The sequence below is a fragment of the Momordica charantia genome, assembly GCF_013281855.1.
Source record: "Momordica charantia cultivar OHB3-1 chromosome 9 unlocalized genomic scaffold, Mcharantia_2.0 BLBB01000009.1, whole genome shotgun sequence".
Classification (NCBI taxonomy): Eukaryota; Viridiplantae; Streptophyta; class Magnoliopsida; order Cucurbitales; family Cucurbitaceae; genus Momordica; species Momordica charantia.
Window position 1 is genome coordinate 25930738 of NW_028275167.1, and position 16996 is coordinate 25947733.

The 16996-nt window shown below is 32.7% G+C and overlaps 3 protein-coding genes across 5 annotated transcripts; 2 read left to right on the forward strand and 1 right to left on the reverse strand.

Annotated features, from left to right (window-relative positions):
* Positions 1–793: 793 nt before the first annotated feature.
* On the forward strand, positions 794–2572 carry OBP3 (OBF-binding protein 3). 2 transcript variants are annotated; one of them, XM_088128382.1, is made up of 2 exons: positions 794–1064; positions 1230–2572. In XM_088128382.1, exons 1-2 carry the CDS (start codon positions 1010–1012, stop codon positions 2114–2116), a joined length of 942 nt encoding a protein of 313 aa, XP_087984508.1. In that variant the 5' UTR covers positions 794–1009; the 3' UTR covers positions 2117–2572. The 2 variants fall into 2 exon arrangements, with proteins under 2 accessions (XP_087984508.1, XP_087984507.1); XM_088128381.1 differs by having other exon boundaries at positions 816–1060.
* A 6837-nt stretch (positions 2573–9409) lies between these two features.
* LOC111010105 (actin) lies at positions 9410–12378 on the forward strand. Its single transcript, XM_022283424.2, has 5 exons — positions 9410–9556; positions 10217–10286; positions 10379–10772; positions 11374–11987; positions 12081–12378. Exons 2-5 carry the CDS (start codon positions 10227–10229, stop codon positions 12144–12146), a joined length of 1134 nt encoding a protein of 377 aa, XP_022139116.1. The 5' UTR covers positions 9410–9556; positions 10217–10226; the 3' UTR covers positions 12147–12378.
* Positions 12379–13374: 996 nt separating this feature from the next.
* Positions 13375–15970, reverse strand: LOC111010110 (epsin-3). Of its 2 annotated transcripts, none has more exons than XM_088117522.1 (4): positions 15802–15970; positions 15386–15508; positions 14934–15095; positions 13375–13960 (listed from the first exon to the last, which is right to left on the reverse strand). In XM_088117522.1, the coding sequence occupies exons 1-4, from the start codon at positions 15945–15947 to the stop codon at positions 13516–13518; spliced, it is 876 nt and encodes a 291-aa protein (XP_087973648.1). In that variant the 5' UTR covers positions 15948–15970; the 3' UTR covers positions 13375–13515. The 2 variants fall into 2 exon arrangements, with proteins under 2 accessions (XP_087973648.1, XP_022139124.1); XM_022283432.2 differs by having other exon boundaries at positions 13375–13921; positions 15802–15969.
* Positions 15971–16996: the final 1026 nt, after the last annotated feature.

The following is a 16996-nucleotide window of genomic DNA, read 5'->3' on the forward strand; positions in this document are numbered from 1 at the left end:
AAAATAGTCTAAATTTCTTATATAGACCAACAATATTTAAGCTACAAAACTAGTGCACAAAATGCGCTATCATGCATATCCATCCGCATACGTGGATTATGCTAGATATTTTCATAAAGTGAAGAATCCGAAAAATACTTAGGTTTTAAGTGGTGAAAACTTACTTTATCTTTACCATCGTTAAATATTTGACAATGAAAAATGCAAATCCATAAAAAAATTTTAAAAAATATGTCAATTTTTTAATAATAGTCAAAATAGAGATAAACTCTCAACAGTAATAGAAGTCACGACGGAATATTTTCTATTCAATCCAGAGTCACTGGATACTTCTAAAACCGTGAAACATCAACAAAAATACCAATCACCTATCATCAAGATTCTTAATATCCCAACATTTTCACCGTGGGGGTAATTAATGAACAAAAGGTTAAATACATGAACACATCTTAAAGAATAACATGTAATTAAAAAACGAAAGAAAACAAAAGAATTGACAATAGTGGAAACAGGACGCAGAAACAAAGGTACATTCGATTGTGACACTTCCACCCATGGTATTCCCCCACCATCATCATCAACCTTTTTCTTTTTCTTCCCCCCTCTTTTATTTATTTCAATTTCAATTTTCACCCCATTTATTATTATTAATTTACTTTTTAATATTATTCCTTCTCCTAGCCAAACCTCACCTAGCTAAAAGCTTCCTTATCTTAGGGTTTCTCTCTTTCTCTCTCTAAACCCATGCATGGCCGATGAATCACTGTTAATTATAAACAAACAAAAAATCATGAATCTTCAACACTAAGAAACCAGAATATAGAGAGAAAACAAAAAAGAAAAAAGAAAAAAAAGGAAACCCTACTTCCTTTTTATCTCTCTTTTTTCATTTCTCTTCTTTGATCTCTATCTTCTCTCTCTGGTGCGAGTCTCTCCCCTGTTGATGTGATTCTCCACCATCAAAAAACCCTTTTACAAAAAAAGAGAAACCCTGAGAGCAATTATAACCATGGTTTTCCCTTCTCTCCCTCTCTATTTGGATCCCCCCAACTGGCAACCCGTAAGTTTCTTTCTTTAATTTCCTTCTTTTCAAAAAGGAAAAAGAGGAAACCAAAAAAAAAGCTTCTTTGTTAATCCTTTCGTTGTGTTATCGGAAAATATTCTGACCCTTTTTTTATCTCTCAGTGAATATACTCGATATTTAATCTTTCTTTGTAAATCTGTTTCAGCTCGCGAATCGGCAGTTGGGGAGAATGATACTGGAGGGGATTCTGATCGGGCTTTGCCACCTTCGTCTTCGTCTGAAGGTGGCGGTGGCGGTGGTGGTGGTGGGGTGGGGTTGGTCAGGCCGGTTTCGATGACGGATCGAGCCCGGCTGGCGAAGATTCCACAGCCAGAGGCCGGCCTGAAATGCCCGAGATGTGAATCTACGAACACCAAGTTTTGTTACTTCAATAACTATAATCTCTCTCAGCCGCGCCACTTTTGCAAGACCTGTCGCCGGTACTGGACACGTGGCGGCGCGCTCAGAAATGTTCCGGTCGGCGGCGGTTGCCGGAGAAATAAGAGAACCAAAGCCCGGAACCGATCGAAGTCTCCGGCTGCCGGATCGGGTAATTCCACCGCCGCGGTTTCACTTTCGGCTCAACCCCATTTGCCCTTTTTGCCCTCTTTGCATAATTTTTCTAATTACGGCCTGAATTTGGGCATAATTCCGCCGCCAGCTCCTCCAACAAGCGGCGGCCCCTCCACCGGAGGAGCTGATGCTCATGAATTTCAAGGTGAACATTGGAGATCAATACAGCAACCACAACAATTTCCTCTCTTAACTAATGAACAACCCAGTTTGATGTACACTTTCGAGCCACCGGAAGGCGCGGCCGCTGCAACTCGGTATAACCTCGGCGGATTTTCGAGATTAGAGCTGGGAAACGACGTCGGGACAACGATGATGACGGTGGGGGCGGTGAAGGTGGAGGAGAGCAAAGGGATGAACTTGGGGAAGAATTTTCAGTTCTGGGCTGGCGGTGGCGGCGACGTCAATGCATGGGGTGGCGGAGGCGGCGGCGATATCCATGGCTTCTCCTCTTCCTCCGCCGGCCACTTCTTGAGATAGTAATTTTTCTTCATCCTTTTGAACTTATTTTTTCCTCTCCTTTTCTTGTTAGTAAAAATTTTCAGTAGGGAAAAAAGAAAAAGGAAAAATCTGAAACCGATATCAAATCATTTAAGGTTTTCTTCGCTGAACTGACTCAAAAGAGACCAAAGAAGATGATGATCAAAATGGAAAAAAAGATCTATTGGACCAGTCTAGGGTTTCAGACTCTAAGGTTCCCACCCCCCCCCCCCCCCCCCCCTTTTTTATTTTTATAAATTTGGGTGGTGCATGGCTGATTAATTATTAAAAGATTTCTCTCTTATGTATATCATTGGGAATTTAAGGTAGTCTTTTTTAGTGTAGGGGTGACATTATATTTACAAAAATGACCTATTATATATATATATGATATGTGGTTATGTACTTGAATTAGTGGTTTTTTTTATATATAATCATACGGTATTAGTGAACATCTACCATGTTATTTTGAGATATTATTAATGAATAACATACCGTAGGCGCTTAATGGTGAGCAAAAAACAGAAAGAAATATATATTTTTCATGTATTTTTAAATGATGAGCTATCAAATTTTAATGGGCTATGAGTGCTTTTTTTACATTTTTAAATTAAGATTTATGGACCGTTTCATTTACTTAAATTTAGGTTTAAAGCATGCCTTGATCTTTTATTCTATTTTGGTTTTTATACCTTGAAATTTTCTATTTGATTCTAGTAGCTAAATTTTTATATTGCATTTATTATAAATCTTTGGTGATCTATTATTCAACATTTGATGTGTGTTAACCTATTAAGATATATTACTTAATATATATATATAAGTATAAGTGAACTCAACAAAAGGAAAAAAAAAACGACTGAGGAAATGATAAAATTATCCGTATTTAAATACTCTATTGTAGATCAGTATTCTATGGAGATATAGTTTTTATTTTATTAATTGCAAAAAAAAAGAGGTCTTGGATTGTGTGCCATGTCTGAGTTTCCTTGTTTTCGACATCGTGCTGATGATGACGGAGAAGAGAGTATAAAAGATCTTTATTAGTTTGAAAAAAAAAATAAAAAAAGAAAAAAAATATTTGTGTTCAAAACCCTAAATAGGAGAGTCTATATATTCATTTTGTTCTACTGAAACTGATATTTTGTTTTAGAGGCATCATTTCCTTTTCTAGGGCTCCCATTGCAGAGGGAAGCTAATCATGAGTAAAGTTTGTAAGCTATGAAAATGATTTTTGTTTCTAAAGATGTCAGTTTATAATAATTATTATGGGTTGACTCATTAATTCAAATAAACCAAATTAGATCAAAAGTATTTTGAGGGAGCGAGTTCAAATTCATGATCACCACTTATGTTAAAAAACTCATGCTCGACAAAATTCATATTCTATATTACACACAAATTAAACTTTTATAAATCATAAACTCCAATATATCCAAATTTATGTAACTTTCACGTCCATTGAAATTTCGAATCTAACCTAACATCCCTTTTAAGATTTTATTTTCTATAATCAATATGATGGCATTGATCTTGTAACTTTATTGAAACCATGAGAGAGAAAAAAAAAACAGTTTGAAAAACGCTAGAGAGAGAGAGTTTATAATGATGAACTTTTGTTACTTTGAGAAGGAAAAGTACTTATTTTGGTAGTTTTAAATGTGTGGGGAGAAGCAGAGAAATGATTATGAAATTATAAGAAATTTGACCCAAAAAAAAGAAACCAGTGGGGGGAACTTGTGTTTGTTCTTGCTTTTCAGATGAAGAGAAAAAAAAAATCCAATTTTGTAAAATCCCACTCAAAACCATGCAAGGACTGGAGTTGAAGTGGGAGTGTCTTTTGATTGAAAATAAAAAATAAAATTTTGAAAAATCACAGGGCTCCCCACATGGTCAAAGCTGACTAAAAAAGTTATTCTTAAAAAAAAAAAAAAAAGCTGACTAAAAAAAAGCAAAAATTCCTCTGATTCTTGATGATCCTTTTGTCTTGTTTTTGCCCCTCTCTCTATTCTTTTTTCCACTTTAAATCAGCCACCATACAAGGCTTTTGGCTTGCTACATTATATGCAGCTAGCCATCATAATTTAGGGGTAACATTCTTTAAAAGTTGAGAAAAACGACAAAAGAGAAGAAAGAAACGGTTACCAAATATATTTTCAGAACGCTGCTAAGATCAAAATCATAGTAAAAATAATATGTTTGGATAAAAAAAAAATTGTTTTTCTTAATTAAAGTGGACAACCCCATTTTCTTAATTTTTTTTTTAAATGATGGGTTTGTATGAATATCTATATATATATAATAATAATAATAATTTCAATATACATATATAAGCTAGACTAATCTTTAGAAATATAAATCCCTAAGGGGATAGCTTGGGTGGCTTGGGGCTTCAAAGAATTCTACCAAACCATGACTCCTTGTATATGTACGGACATGAGAACAGTGCACATACCTCAGACATACAACATAAAGGTCAAAGGACCGCTGACTCCTGGACAGTGAAAAAAAAACTTTAGAAATATAATGACATACATGGTAATTGGTAAAGAAAGTTAAGGAAAAGAGAGTGAGAGGAGGCAAGAAAGGGGAGAGGTATGAGGTATGGGAGTTTGTGAAAAGTGGTAGTTAATAGGGCACATGTGTGAATTATGGGTGTGGAGATGCTTTCTCTCTAATGTGTTTCTATGGCAGCTTTCACTTTTTTCATCTCACTATTAACTAGTACTCTCTCACATATGTATAGCGAGTAAAAGATGTGTTCCCAAGTGTTCTTCAAATAAAATATTTTTTATTAAATTACAAATTTAGTTTCTAAATTTTTAAGGTCGTACGTCTAATCAGTCATTATACTTTTAAAAAAATTAGTAAATTTGTGAATGTTTTAAGAGATTGTATGATATGTTAAGGTTTTTTACTCTATAAAATTATAATAGATTCCTAGATTTTTAATTTTTTACATATAATAGGTCCATGTTGATAATATATTGTTTGCCTAAATTTTCTCAATGCCACACATAATTCATTACAATGAATTATTAGGCTCCCGGAGTTCATCTACATATGTCAAGTGTTAAACTAACAAAATTCATTGTGCAATGACCTATTAGACAAATAGGTGAAGGTTTGGAAACTTATTAAAAACTTTTTAAAGAACAAGGCACTTAATAGACACAAGTATGCAAGTTTAAGAAACCAAATTTGTAATTTAACAAGTTTTTTAAGCTAATTTTAATTATAAGTACTTATTCAATAAAACAAATGTAACTTTGGTGAAATATGGTTCTACCCTCTTAAAAAAATATATTTTCAAGGTGCTTCTTCTTAATCAAGCACTTGCGACATTCTCGTACTTTCTAACTTTTTTTCTAAAAGCTTCAACATAAGCTTAATTCAGCAGTAATTGACACATGTCTTTGATTTAGAGGTTATGAATTTGAATTCTCCACCCTAATTAAATTAATACATCTGAGTTCAACCCAACACGTCAAAATAACGATTTCATTGTTTAAACTTCCATATATATGTTAATGTACGCATATTGGGTCTTCATGAATCAAATTTAATTTAATGTCCGAGTTCTCTTACTCGAACATCCACGCCCTCATAGACATTTGTTTGAAAGAGAGGCTGCTTCTTGGTATAACCATGCTTTATCTTTTCCGCGTCCCCTGAAGGATAAAGGGGCTTGAAAAGTTGGCTCTTGGCTCAGAAATCTGATAGTCCACCTGTTCTGTTTGATTGTTTATGGGGTCTCCTCTTTCTTAAGAAGTGTAAATTCTTTATATGTTGCATCTTACACAGAGGCTTAAAACACCCAGGACAAGCTATAGGTTTGATGTATATTAATCCAAACTAGTGTGTTTTATACAATCTCTCTAGTAAAACAATGGATCATCTACTTTTGCATTGCCCCTTTTCGGCATCTCTTTGGCATCGTTTGTTGTACAGTTTCCAAATTTCACTTGTCTTTCCCTGCTGTATTGACACTTTTATCACAGAGTGTATTTCCAAGCCCAGTAACTACAAACGAAATATATTTTGTGGTGTAACGCTATAGGAGCTATTCTTTGGAACATTTGGTTGGAACGAAACAACCACACTTCTTCGAACATCTCACGAACAATTGATTCGCTTTGGGAGGACGACATCATCATAGATACTTCGTCATGGTCTTCCAAATCCAATCTCTTTTGTAATGATGATATCGCTATCATTTCTCTTAATTGAATTGCCTTTATCTAATCAACCTTTTTTGTCTTGTATTTTTCTCGCATACTCGTTAATGAAATGATATATCTTTTCTAAAAAAAAATAATGTCCGAGTTATTTTTTCTCTAATTAACTTAAGCTTGTGGGTGTAGGATTGATTTTAGCATATTTTACCTTTTTCTTTTATTCTCAAAAAGAGGCTAATAAGGATTTGATCCCATCCAAAGGGAGCCGCCTAAGGATTCCCACAAAGGACAAAGTAGCCAAAATCGTAGCAATAAAAGATAGATATTCACATCTTCAAACTCCACGTTTTGTTCTAAAGAAAATAGATTTTTAAACATATTTTGAAAATATTTTTTCCAAACTACTTTGTTGTTTTAAAAAAAAAAACTAATTTAATTGTTTTGACTGTGCTCGCGTAGACTAATAGGCCATCGGTTTTCTTACTTAATTAATATCCTATAGGTCATGGGATCAAATCTTGAAGGTAGCATATTTCCCCCTTTTTACTCAATTTTCTTTCTTCATATTTTATTTATTTTTTAATTAATATTCCCCCATTTCTCTCATTTAACATTCAAATTTCCTTTTATGTACATTTTTTTAATTTAATAAAATTAATTTTTATTTGATTATTATAAATTATGAAAACTTTATAGTAGATTATAATAACTACATTAATTTTAAAAATAAACTAATAGTTCAAGGACTTAAATTAATTTTAAATATATAAATAAATTTATATAATTGTGAAATTAAATGAAGAATTACATTAATGTTATTATTAAATTTATAAAAATAATAATATTTTATTTTTCATTGCTTCATATTGTTTGTTAATATAGGTAGAGAGAGAATATAGAGCTCTAAATAAATAATAATTATAGAAAAAGTCAATTTAAGTACAACTGTCTAAATATATAATAATTATTTAAAAGTTAATTTACAAACATTGCGACGATATCTAAAAACCTTCAGCAACGTTGCAATTGCGACGAAAGCGTTTTCATGCTGAAAACCTTCAGCGATGCAAAATGACTTTCAACGACGAAATAATTATTGTATTGTCATATATTATGTATGGAAGAGATGATATGAAATGTCTAAATAAATAATAATTTATTTAAAAAATCATTATTAATTAAATGTCAATTAGTTTTAGGGAAAAAGGTTCTTAAAAGAGGGAAAATGGAACAAAAATTACAAAAGTGCTATAATCATGATTTAAACTCGTGATCGTAGAGATACTTGTTAGGATGGAAAAATGTCTGACATTCAAATTTCTTTTATTTATTTAAGGAATTCAAAAGAGGAAGATTTTCTGATGGCTTTATTAAGGAGAAATATATGATCGCCTTAGGTCATAATTGAGGTAGCCTAAAATACCTTACGCTTCTTATTCAACTATTCCAATTCTAACTTAAGCATTGATCAATATTCAGTGCTATTTGGTTTTGCAGGTTGACATTCGTTCCCAATTTCATTATTTAACAATTTGTGCGAATTTGACGGAAACTAAGGAGGACAAATTTCTGCATCAACAATACCAAAAGTCCTACATGAGCACTACATTAAACAAGTTATTCAAAACTTTCCCGATGACATTGAATTAATGAAATTATCACTTCAGAAGATGATTTCAAAACTACAATATTTAGGGAAATAGTTTTAGAACAAAATTATTTTCATAAATACTTATCAAATCAACCATTATTTTAAACTTACTCCAAAAAGAAAGAGTTATTATTACTTAAATAATTTATTTTGAGTTCATATTATTTTTAAGTTATTAAGTACGCTTAAGCAAAATGATGACATGAGTTTTAATTAGTCAATCCAATGATAACAAAAGGTTTGAATCTCTGCTGTTTGAACTTAAAAAAAAAGTGCAAGATTAAACTTATTGAATTTGATGCTGTTAAATGATAAATTTAATCCAAACATCAATTATTGCCACATCATTATTTTAAATTGATACGAAATTACATGTTATTTTATTTAGTCTCCTTACAAGTCAACACGTGGCAAATCAAACAATAAGAGTGTATGACCATTTGATGACATAAAAATTAGTCCGTAGTCTAGATAGATTATGTCATATGGTAATGTCAACAATCCCAAATCCAGAGGCATCGAGAGTAAGAGAAAATTCCCAAGACTTTGAAGACTGAAATCTTTTTGAAGAGTTGAAGATCTTCGCAATCTACAAACGTCGGAAACTTCATCAAGTTACCATCCAAATATTTCATCAGATTACTAGTCAAAAACTTTAACAAGTTACAAGCCAAATACTTCAATAAGTGGCAAGCTTAAGATCTCAACGACCATCAACAAAATCAAAGCCAAATACTTCAATGATCGTTCAAGAAATTAGAAGCCTAAAGCACCTACCTCATTGATTAATACTTTTACATAAATACAAGTTCATATACTTTTGAGTTTCACTTCTCCAACTTCTTAGGAACATCTACTATATATACAATATTAAATCCATCATAACTTAATCAAACTTAAGTTTTAAGTTTTAATTTAACATGTGGCTTCACATAATTCTATCTCTTATTTTTGTAGTGTAATGTGAAAGGTAGAGATTCGAACACACGATCTTTTAGTCGAAAATATGTACCTTACCAATTTATCTACGTTGAAACTACCTATCTCTAAACAATATTTCTCCCCTCTCTTCCCCTAATACATCAAAATCCAAAATTTCATAAGATACCCTCCATCGTCCCATAAAAATATATATATATATATTACGTAATACATAAATTTAGGTTCAAATGGAAAGGAAGGGAAAGGCTGGCTAAATTGGAAAATTAAAAAAATATATATTTAAACTTGTGGTGTTTGATTTATGAATTTACATAATACAGAAAGTATTAAATTTAAAAATTAAAAAGCCCAAAATTTAAGCTGTAATTTGTTAATGTTGTAATTAAATTAAATTGAATAGAGAGGAAACAAAAATAGTAAAAGGGCAAAAGCGTGAAAGCAGCGGGAAAAATGACTGGAAAAGCGGAAGGTGGTGTGGCTAGCGAGCCCAGTTCTCGTGGATCCAGTCTGTATTCTCATCTCCAGATCCAACGGTCCACATTCAATCTCCCCTCCTTCATACATTCCGTCTTCTTCGTTTCCTCCTTTAAATTCTTCTCTCCCTCCCTCGCTCTCTCTTCCTCTCCTTTCCTCTTTCCCTCAGGCCTCAATCTCAATCGCATTTCCAAGGTCAATTCCCATTCTCTCGATCTTTTCTCTCTCTTAATTCATATCTGTTCTGTTATTCCATAACGCGTTTGTTGTTTCGGATTGTTGTTGTTCATTTTGATCATGTTGTTTCATACACGACGATTTATTGGATTAAAGAAATGGCAATGTGGTGGCTCTTTTATCACGCTTGATTTATTTCTTTTTTCGGAATGTGGATTTTGGACGTAATCGAGATGGAACGACGACGACGATTTCTTGATCGTATCATAAACATGATTGGTTATGTATTTTCTGTTAAGTTGATTGATCGACTTTTTTTCATTTCTTTTTACCAAATTCTAATTTGGTTAATGGTCTGCATCGATCCTTAGACGGTAACTTTTGACGTCAATTTGATTTGGAACTGTATTCATAAAAGATCCATCGGAAGATATTATCTTCTTATGATGCCTAGAATTATGCAGTTGTTTCTTTCTGTTGGAATTTGAAGGGACAGAAGGGGTGGGGTATCTTGTACATCCTAATATAGCCAATGACATACTCAATTTGGTTAATTTAGTAGATACATATGGGAGTCGAGAGTCCTGAGGGAGTTATAGTTATTCAATAATATTGTTCTGGCTGAGATGTTATATAATAACAGTTGTTTATTATAACTGGCATTCTTTTTTCTGGCAGATATTAGAATATGGCAGATTCTGAGGACATTCAGCCTCTCGTGTGTGATAATGGAACGGGAATGGTTAAGGTAGTACTGAGTTACAAGTTATACATTTCTTAACATATTGTGAACTCAGTGTTCATTTAAGAGGAAATTATGTTTTTTGTGCTGTTCTCTAGGCTGGGTTTGCTGGAGATGATGCTCCAAGAGCTGTGTTTCCTAGCATTGTAGGCCGTCCTCGCCACACCGGTGTGATGGTGGGCATGGGTCAGAAAGATGCTTATGTTGGTGATGAGGCTCAATCCAAGCGTGGTATTTTGACTCTGAAATATCCAATTGAGCATGGTATTGTAAGCAACTGGGACGATATGGAAAAAATTTGGCATCATACTTTCTATAATGAGCTTCGTGTTGCCCCAGAGGAGCACCCTGTTCTCCTAACTGAGGCTCCTCTTAACCCAAAGGCCAATCGTGAGAAGATGACACAAATCATGTTTGAGACCTTCAATACTCCAGCTATGTATGTTGCCATTCAAGCTGTTCTGTCCTTGTATGCAAGTGGTCGTACAACTGGTAAGTAGCCCTTTCCAACATTTTACTTGAGCCCCGTTTAGTGACCATTTTGTTTTTGGTTTTCTATTTTTGAAATTAAGATATCAATACTACTTACACTCATTTGTTTCTTTGTTTTGTTATCTACTTTTTAAGGTTGTGAAAACTAAAAAGAAAGCATTGCAATTGATCTTCGATCCCGAAGAGAAGGAAGAGATCTTCGTAAAGTGGGTTTTTATGATCCGATAAAGAATCAAACACTATTTAAATGTTCCAGTTTTTGTTTTTAAACTTAAATGTGTTTTTTTGAGAAAGATGATAAATATATAAAGAAATTTTCAGGAAGCTAAAACCAAAATGGTTGTAAACCATGGTTTTTTCATTTAATTTTAACTCATAGGAGGCTAGAGCTTTCATGTAATTTTAATTGCTTGGACACACTCCGAAGTGAGAATACATGTGATGTCTTTTGACACAAATTGGATTTTAGTTTGTATCCTCTACGATAATTTGAAAATGGTTTTTTAAATGCCGACTTTTGAACATCCAAGTTGTTTGCTAGTAATTTGTTGGGCGTGGTCTTGGCGAATGGCTAATAGGTTCTCTGTGTTTGTTTTTGAAGGTATTGTGCTGGACTCTGGTGATGGTGTCAGTCATACTGTTCCTATCTACGAAGGGTATGCGCTCCCACACGCCATCCTTCGTCTCGACCTGGCAGGGCGTGATCTCACAGATAACCTGATGAAAATCCTCACGGAGCGTGGTTATTCTTTCACCACAACTGCTGAGCGTGAAATTGTGAGAGATATGAAAGAAAAGCTGTCATACATTGCCCTCGATTATGAACAGGAGATTGAGACATCCAAGACCAGCTCGTCGGTCGAAAAGAGCTATGAATTGCCTGATGGACAGGTGATCACCATCGGCGCAGAGCGATTCAGATGTCCCGAAGTTCTTTTCCAACCTTCCATGATCGGAATGGAAGCAGCAGGCATTCATGAGACTACATACAACTCCATCATGAAGTGTGATGTAGATATTAGGAAGGACCTGTATGGCAACATTGTCCTATCTGGTGGTTCCACCATGTTCCCCGGCATTGCCGATAGAATGAGCAAGGAGATCTCCGCCCTCGCCCCGAGCAGCATGAAGATAAAGGTCGTGGCGCCACCAGAGCGAAAGTACAGTGTCTGGATTGGAGGATCCATCTTAGCATCCCTTAGCACCTTCCAACAGGTGGTTTTTTTTTCAATCCATACTTTCCAATGAACTACTAATATAGATCAAATGAGATGACTCTAATTTTCTTACCCCTTTTTGTGATTGCAGATGTGGATTGCCAAGGCCGAGTATGACGAATCTGGACCGTCGATCGTTCACAGGAAATGCTTCTAAAGGAGGGGGAAGAATAGGAAGATTGATTGGTGAAGAGATGGAGCAAAAAATGTTGTGATATGGAATGAAACTCGAAGCAGCCTTGTTAGCCTCCTTCCTTTCACTTTAGTTTTGTTTATTCCTTCTGTTGTTCTAATTTTGGAGCGATGACTTTGAGAAGGGCCTGAATTTTGATTGCTAAAACGGTTCAAATTCTTTCAATAATACTCTGTTATTGAAAAGTTTTCACAAATTTTTGTCATATGATTTTATTTCCACACCAAGATTTTTATTTCTCTCTCAATCTGTCAAAGTATAGGGGCCTAGGGGATTTCACATCATGTGGTTTGTTTTATTTACTTACTTTTTGTTGATTCAAAGTCTACAAAATATCAAGTTTATGATAATTTTCATTTATTATTCCTTTTTTCCTTTGAACCAATATGTATGTAATGTAATTTTATCAAGTAGTACTTGATAAATTTATTATCTATGGAACTTGATTCTTTGATTTTTAAGAACCTCATGTTGAACCTGGAGAACAATTTTTCTTGTTAATTCTTATTTTCATTCTGCCATGTTCGTATGATCAGCTTTAAATACTGTTATATTAATATTTGTAATTTAAGGTTAAATATATCGAGTTTCAATTTTGTTTTCAATAGTTTAAAAATTCTCACATTCATATTTTATCATTAACATCTAAACCAATCTAATTAATCTTATCCAAATTAAAAATTTATTGGTTATTTTAAACCTAGTTTGTTGGATAAAGTATTTGAAATAATATATTAAAATTTACAGATTTTCAGACAACCAAATATCGTAATCAAATCTCACAAGATTCTAAGAAAACTAATCAAATGATTATTCTAAACCACCAAAAAAAAAAATTTCTATGTTGATAGATATTTTTTAAAATAAATTAATTGGTAAAAAAATTAAATTAAATCATAAACAATTCATAGTTGCTTTATTAGTGATATTATATAGGTATTTTTTATATATTTTTTCTGCATTACTATAGAAATGTTAGTTTACCTCGTGAAAATTAAATTAAAACATTGGCAATTCATTGTTTCTCAGACTTCAAAAAAGAAGTACATAGTATTCATGGTGGATATTGTTACTATATTAGTGATACTATATTGATTTTTTTCTTCATATTTTGTCAATTTTTATACCATACAAATGTCAATTTATATCTGATATCGATGCAGATAGACATATGAAAATTTGGATAGAAATATAGAAAAATTAATACCCATATAATAAAATGATATATTACAACTTTTTATTCTTCCTATTGTCGGGTCAGGTTACATACTCATATATATAATTTACAAATGCGAGTTCAGTCCAGTTTTCTTCTTCCCGAAGCATCAAAATCTCACCATTCGATAGAAGAAGAAAGAAGAGATTCTGAAACCTGATGCTTAAACTCACAAAACGGATGATCGACCTTCGTATTTTCACCTCCTCCGCCCAATTTCGACTCTGAATCGCCCTCCTCCTTCAATCTCCTTTCCGCCTCTTTCTCCTTGATCGGTGAATTCTCTCTTGCCGGCGCCGCCCGATCGGATCGCCGGTCGATGCACTCAGAATTGTATCGCTTGTACTTTCCGGAATGTGAATCGGCCGTCGTCGGAAAGGATCGATGGCTGAAGTTTCCGAAGCCTTGGATTCCGCGACTCAGGTTACGAACTCTACTTCTTTCTTCCTTGAGAAATTCTCTGTCTTCGAGAAGTTTTACTACTCTTGCGCTTAACTTTCTCACGCTGTGTCCCCAATTGAATCTGCAATTTGAATTAGGGCTTGTTTCTTTCCGAAAACCTCTAAAAAAAAGCTGAGAAATTATTTGTGTCCCCAATTGAATCTGCAATTTGAATTAGGGCTTGTTTCTTTCTGAAATTTTCTAAAACGAAGCTGAGAAATTATTATTACTTTTTTAAAGAATGCTTTATTTTCGATGAGCAAAGTCCAGAGTCCATAATTTTGATATTTCAAATTTAAATTTCATGAAATGGCTGATATTGTTGCTTTTTTTTTCAGTCATATTATTGTTATGTCGGTGATTATTTTTATTGTTTTTACTAGATTTGGTTTTTTTTTTTTTGGTGTTGGATTGAATTTTTTTATTCCCTGCTTGAAAATAATTTTGCGGTTATGTTTTTTTCTCTTTTAAAATTTTAGTTTATGAACTATATATATTTTATTGTTTTTTATATTTAATTTTTTACCTTTTAAAATCCATGACCAAATTTTAGTAATAAAAAAAACAAAATTTTAAAAATTACTATTTTAAACGTTTTCAAATTTTACTTAATAACTTTAAAAATAAAAGTGGAATTTTACTCCATAATATATACTTAATATGAATTTTAAAAAAAATATCACAATTTTATTTTTTTAATATAGCATAAATTTGACATTTCATACTCCATAGTATGTCTTACGTTGGATTTGATTCTAAACTTTCTAGTATATGCTTTCAAAACAATTTGGAATATATACAATAAAACAAATAACTATTAGTAAATAAACCAGAATTTTAAATTTAAAAAAAAAAAGTCATCAAATGACTCGATTGGGATATTTTTATTTTCTAAATTTGTCTTTTTGTTGTCTGTTTCTTGATTGGTTTTTCAATGATTCTTTTTGGACTATGATTTTGAGGAAGATTTACATACACCCCATCAATTATTCAGGCTTTGAAATTCAATTTAATTAAATTAAAATTCTAAAATGGGAAAATCTATAAGAAAATCTAGGGAAAAAAAAAAGAAGCAATTATTAAATAAAACTAACCCTTTCTCATCAAGAAAGTGGAAGCCATCCATTGTTTTAAAAATTTGTAGATCATCCTCAAATTCCTCAGCAAAGCTCTGTGGCCCATGTGTTAGAACATGTTCTAACAATATCAGAGCATTATAACCTGCTCTCCAATCTTTTGCCTTAAATTTCTTTAGTCTGAATTTCACAACAAGCATTTGTGTTTTTAAAGAAACAATCAATAGAGGAAAAAACAAGGAATGCTGGAAAAGTCGGTTAAATTACAAGGTTAGTCCCTAAACTAGATTCTACCTAACAGGTCGTTCACTTTACAAAATATGTTCTTAAACTTTCAATTTTGTGTCTAATAGACCCTTAACCTTTTAAGTTCGTGTCTAATTGTTTGAGACTGTGAATTTTTAAAGATGTTGAATAACAAAAAAATATAGGAACATCAAATACTTTTTGGAGTTGAAGAATTTAGAAACCTGTTGTGAAGAATCTCCACAATTCTGAAGAAATCATTAACTTCAAAAGCTGCCCTTGTTATCACTCTCATGGTGGGTGCGTCTGGTGGCCATGGATTCCCACTTGTGGCTTCTTCTGTCAGCCTGAAAAAATCCCAACCCAAATCACAAAACAACATTCTATTTTATATAAAATTATATCATCACCTAACCTATTAGCTTAAACCGCTATGTTTGGTCAAGCTCAACCTGATACCATATTAAATTACCACTAAACTCGAAAACTTATATCTCTCCAGTACAAGGAAAGAAACGAAAAAGCACCCCATTGATAACGGTGGAGAGTTGTGGAACCCTTTTTGGGTCTTTAGTTGAAACTCCATTTTTGAAAAGTAAAAAGAAAGGTAAGAAAGGAAAGTCAAATTTAAATGACTTACAGTTGCGCAGGAGTAACATCAGTGAAGGCCAAACGAGCCATTTTGAACTTTGATTTGAAGAAGAAAGAAGCTTGCTTCTTCAATAATCCATGGAAAGAAGTGTTTTCCTCTTCCATTTTGATTTTTGTTGCTTGAAAAATGAACATTCAAGAGAAACCACCCCATTGTTTCATTTAAACCCTCTTTTCTAATTCTAAATGACATAAGAAATGCAACTGCTCCATTCAACTGCTCCCAAAAAGTGTATTAGCAGATGTAATGAACTACTTCAAGATTATGAAAGAAAACAAATTTTGAAATTTCTGAGGCTTACTTGTTGAAACAGCTTTGTTATATTAAAGCCTTTGAACAGCTTTAAATAACTTTAAAAAGTAGGTTTTTTTTTTTTTTTTTGGGACCAAAGAGATGGAGATAGGAAAGAATTCTAGGTTCTATTATTGCATAATTGTTACGGGGGAGGTTGACTATTTCCTCTAACTATTAATTTATTTAAGAAAAATTATTTAGGTTCTATTCTAACCAGTTAGTACAGACTACTGACTACCGTTAAATTTTTACAATGCATAAAAGTAATCAAAAAAAGTTTTAGTGGTGGTGAGCATAAAAATTAGTGTCGACCGATCAACACGTAAGTTTTGTTATGTTCTTTATATAATTGATAATTATTTTGAGCTAAATCATAGTAATCACTAAATTATACAATTTGGTTGGCTTAGATATTGGTCAAGGTAAATAATAATAGTCGCATGTATTCAATTTTGTATCATATTTACAATTTTTTTTTCTGAAACTTATCTGTACCATTAACCCTTATTATTTTTTTTATCATATTTGATATTTCCCTTCTATCAATTTCTTGTCTTTTTACCTTAAAATTGTTTGCCTTAGCCTATAAATTACTGTCCCTTGTAGAACCGGTGAGGTAAAACTTTTCCAATGTTGGAATTCTAGAAGGTATGAATTTGCTTCTGGGAATCTTATCCTTTAAATACACACGCTAAGCAATTGTTGATACATTAATTGTTTAGGGTTTCTCATCAGCAAATTATGGATTTCAAATTTTCCAGTTTAAGATTTGCATGAAGATTGTTTCAAAAAATAAATAAATAATGAGAGGAAATTATATCTTTCCAACTTAGAATCCAACACGTTCATCATTTTTCCTCCCCAGTTTGCATTTTTTTCATAAATGGAA

Coding starts and splice junctions, on each gene's coding strand:
- OBP3 (XM_088128382.1), top strand. CDS start 1,010: ATGGTTTTCCCTTCTCTCCCTCTCTATTTGGATCCCCCCAACTGGCAA. Junction 1,065..1,229: donor CCCCAACTGGCAACCCGTAA/GTTTCTTTCTTT, acceptor AATCTGTTTCAG/CTCGCGAATCGGCAGTTGGG.
- LOC111010105 (XM_022283424.2), top strand. CDS start 10,227: ATGGCAGATTCTGAGGACATTCAGCCTCTCGTGTGTGATAATGGAACG. Junction 10,287..10,378: donor ATGGAACGGGAATGGTTAAG/GTAGTACTGAGT, acceptor GCTGTTCTCTAG/GCTGGGTTTGCTGGAGATGA. Junction 10,773..11,373: donor TGCAAGTGGTCGTACAACTG/GTAAGTAGCCCT, acceptor TTGTTTTTGAAG/GTATTGTGCTGGACTCTGGT.
- LOC111010110 (XM_088117522.1), bottom strand. CDS start 15,947: ATGTTCATTTTTCAAGCAACAAAAATCAAAATGGAAGAGGAAAACACT. Junction 15,096..15,385: donor GTGGAGATTCTTCACAACAG/GTTTCTAAATTC, acceptor TGTGAAATTCAG/ACTAAAGAAATTTAAGGCAA. Junction 13,961..14,933: donor CACTTTCTTGATGAGAAAGG/GTTAGTTTTATT, acceptor GCTTTTTTTTAG/AGGTTTTCGGAAAGAAACAA.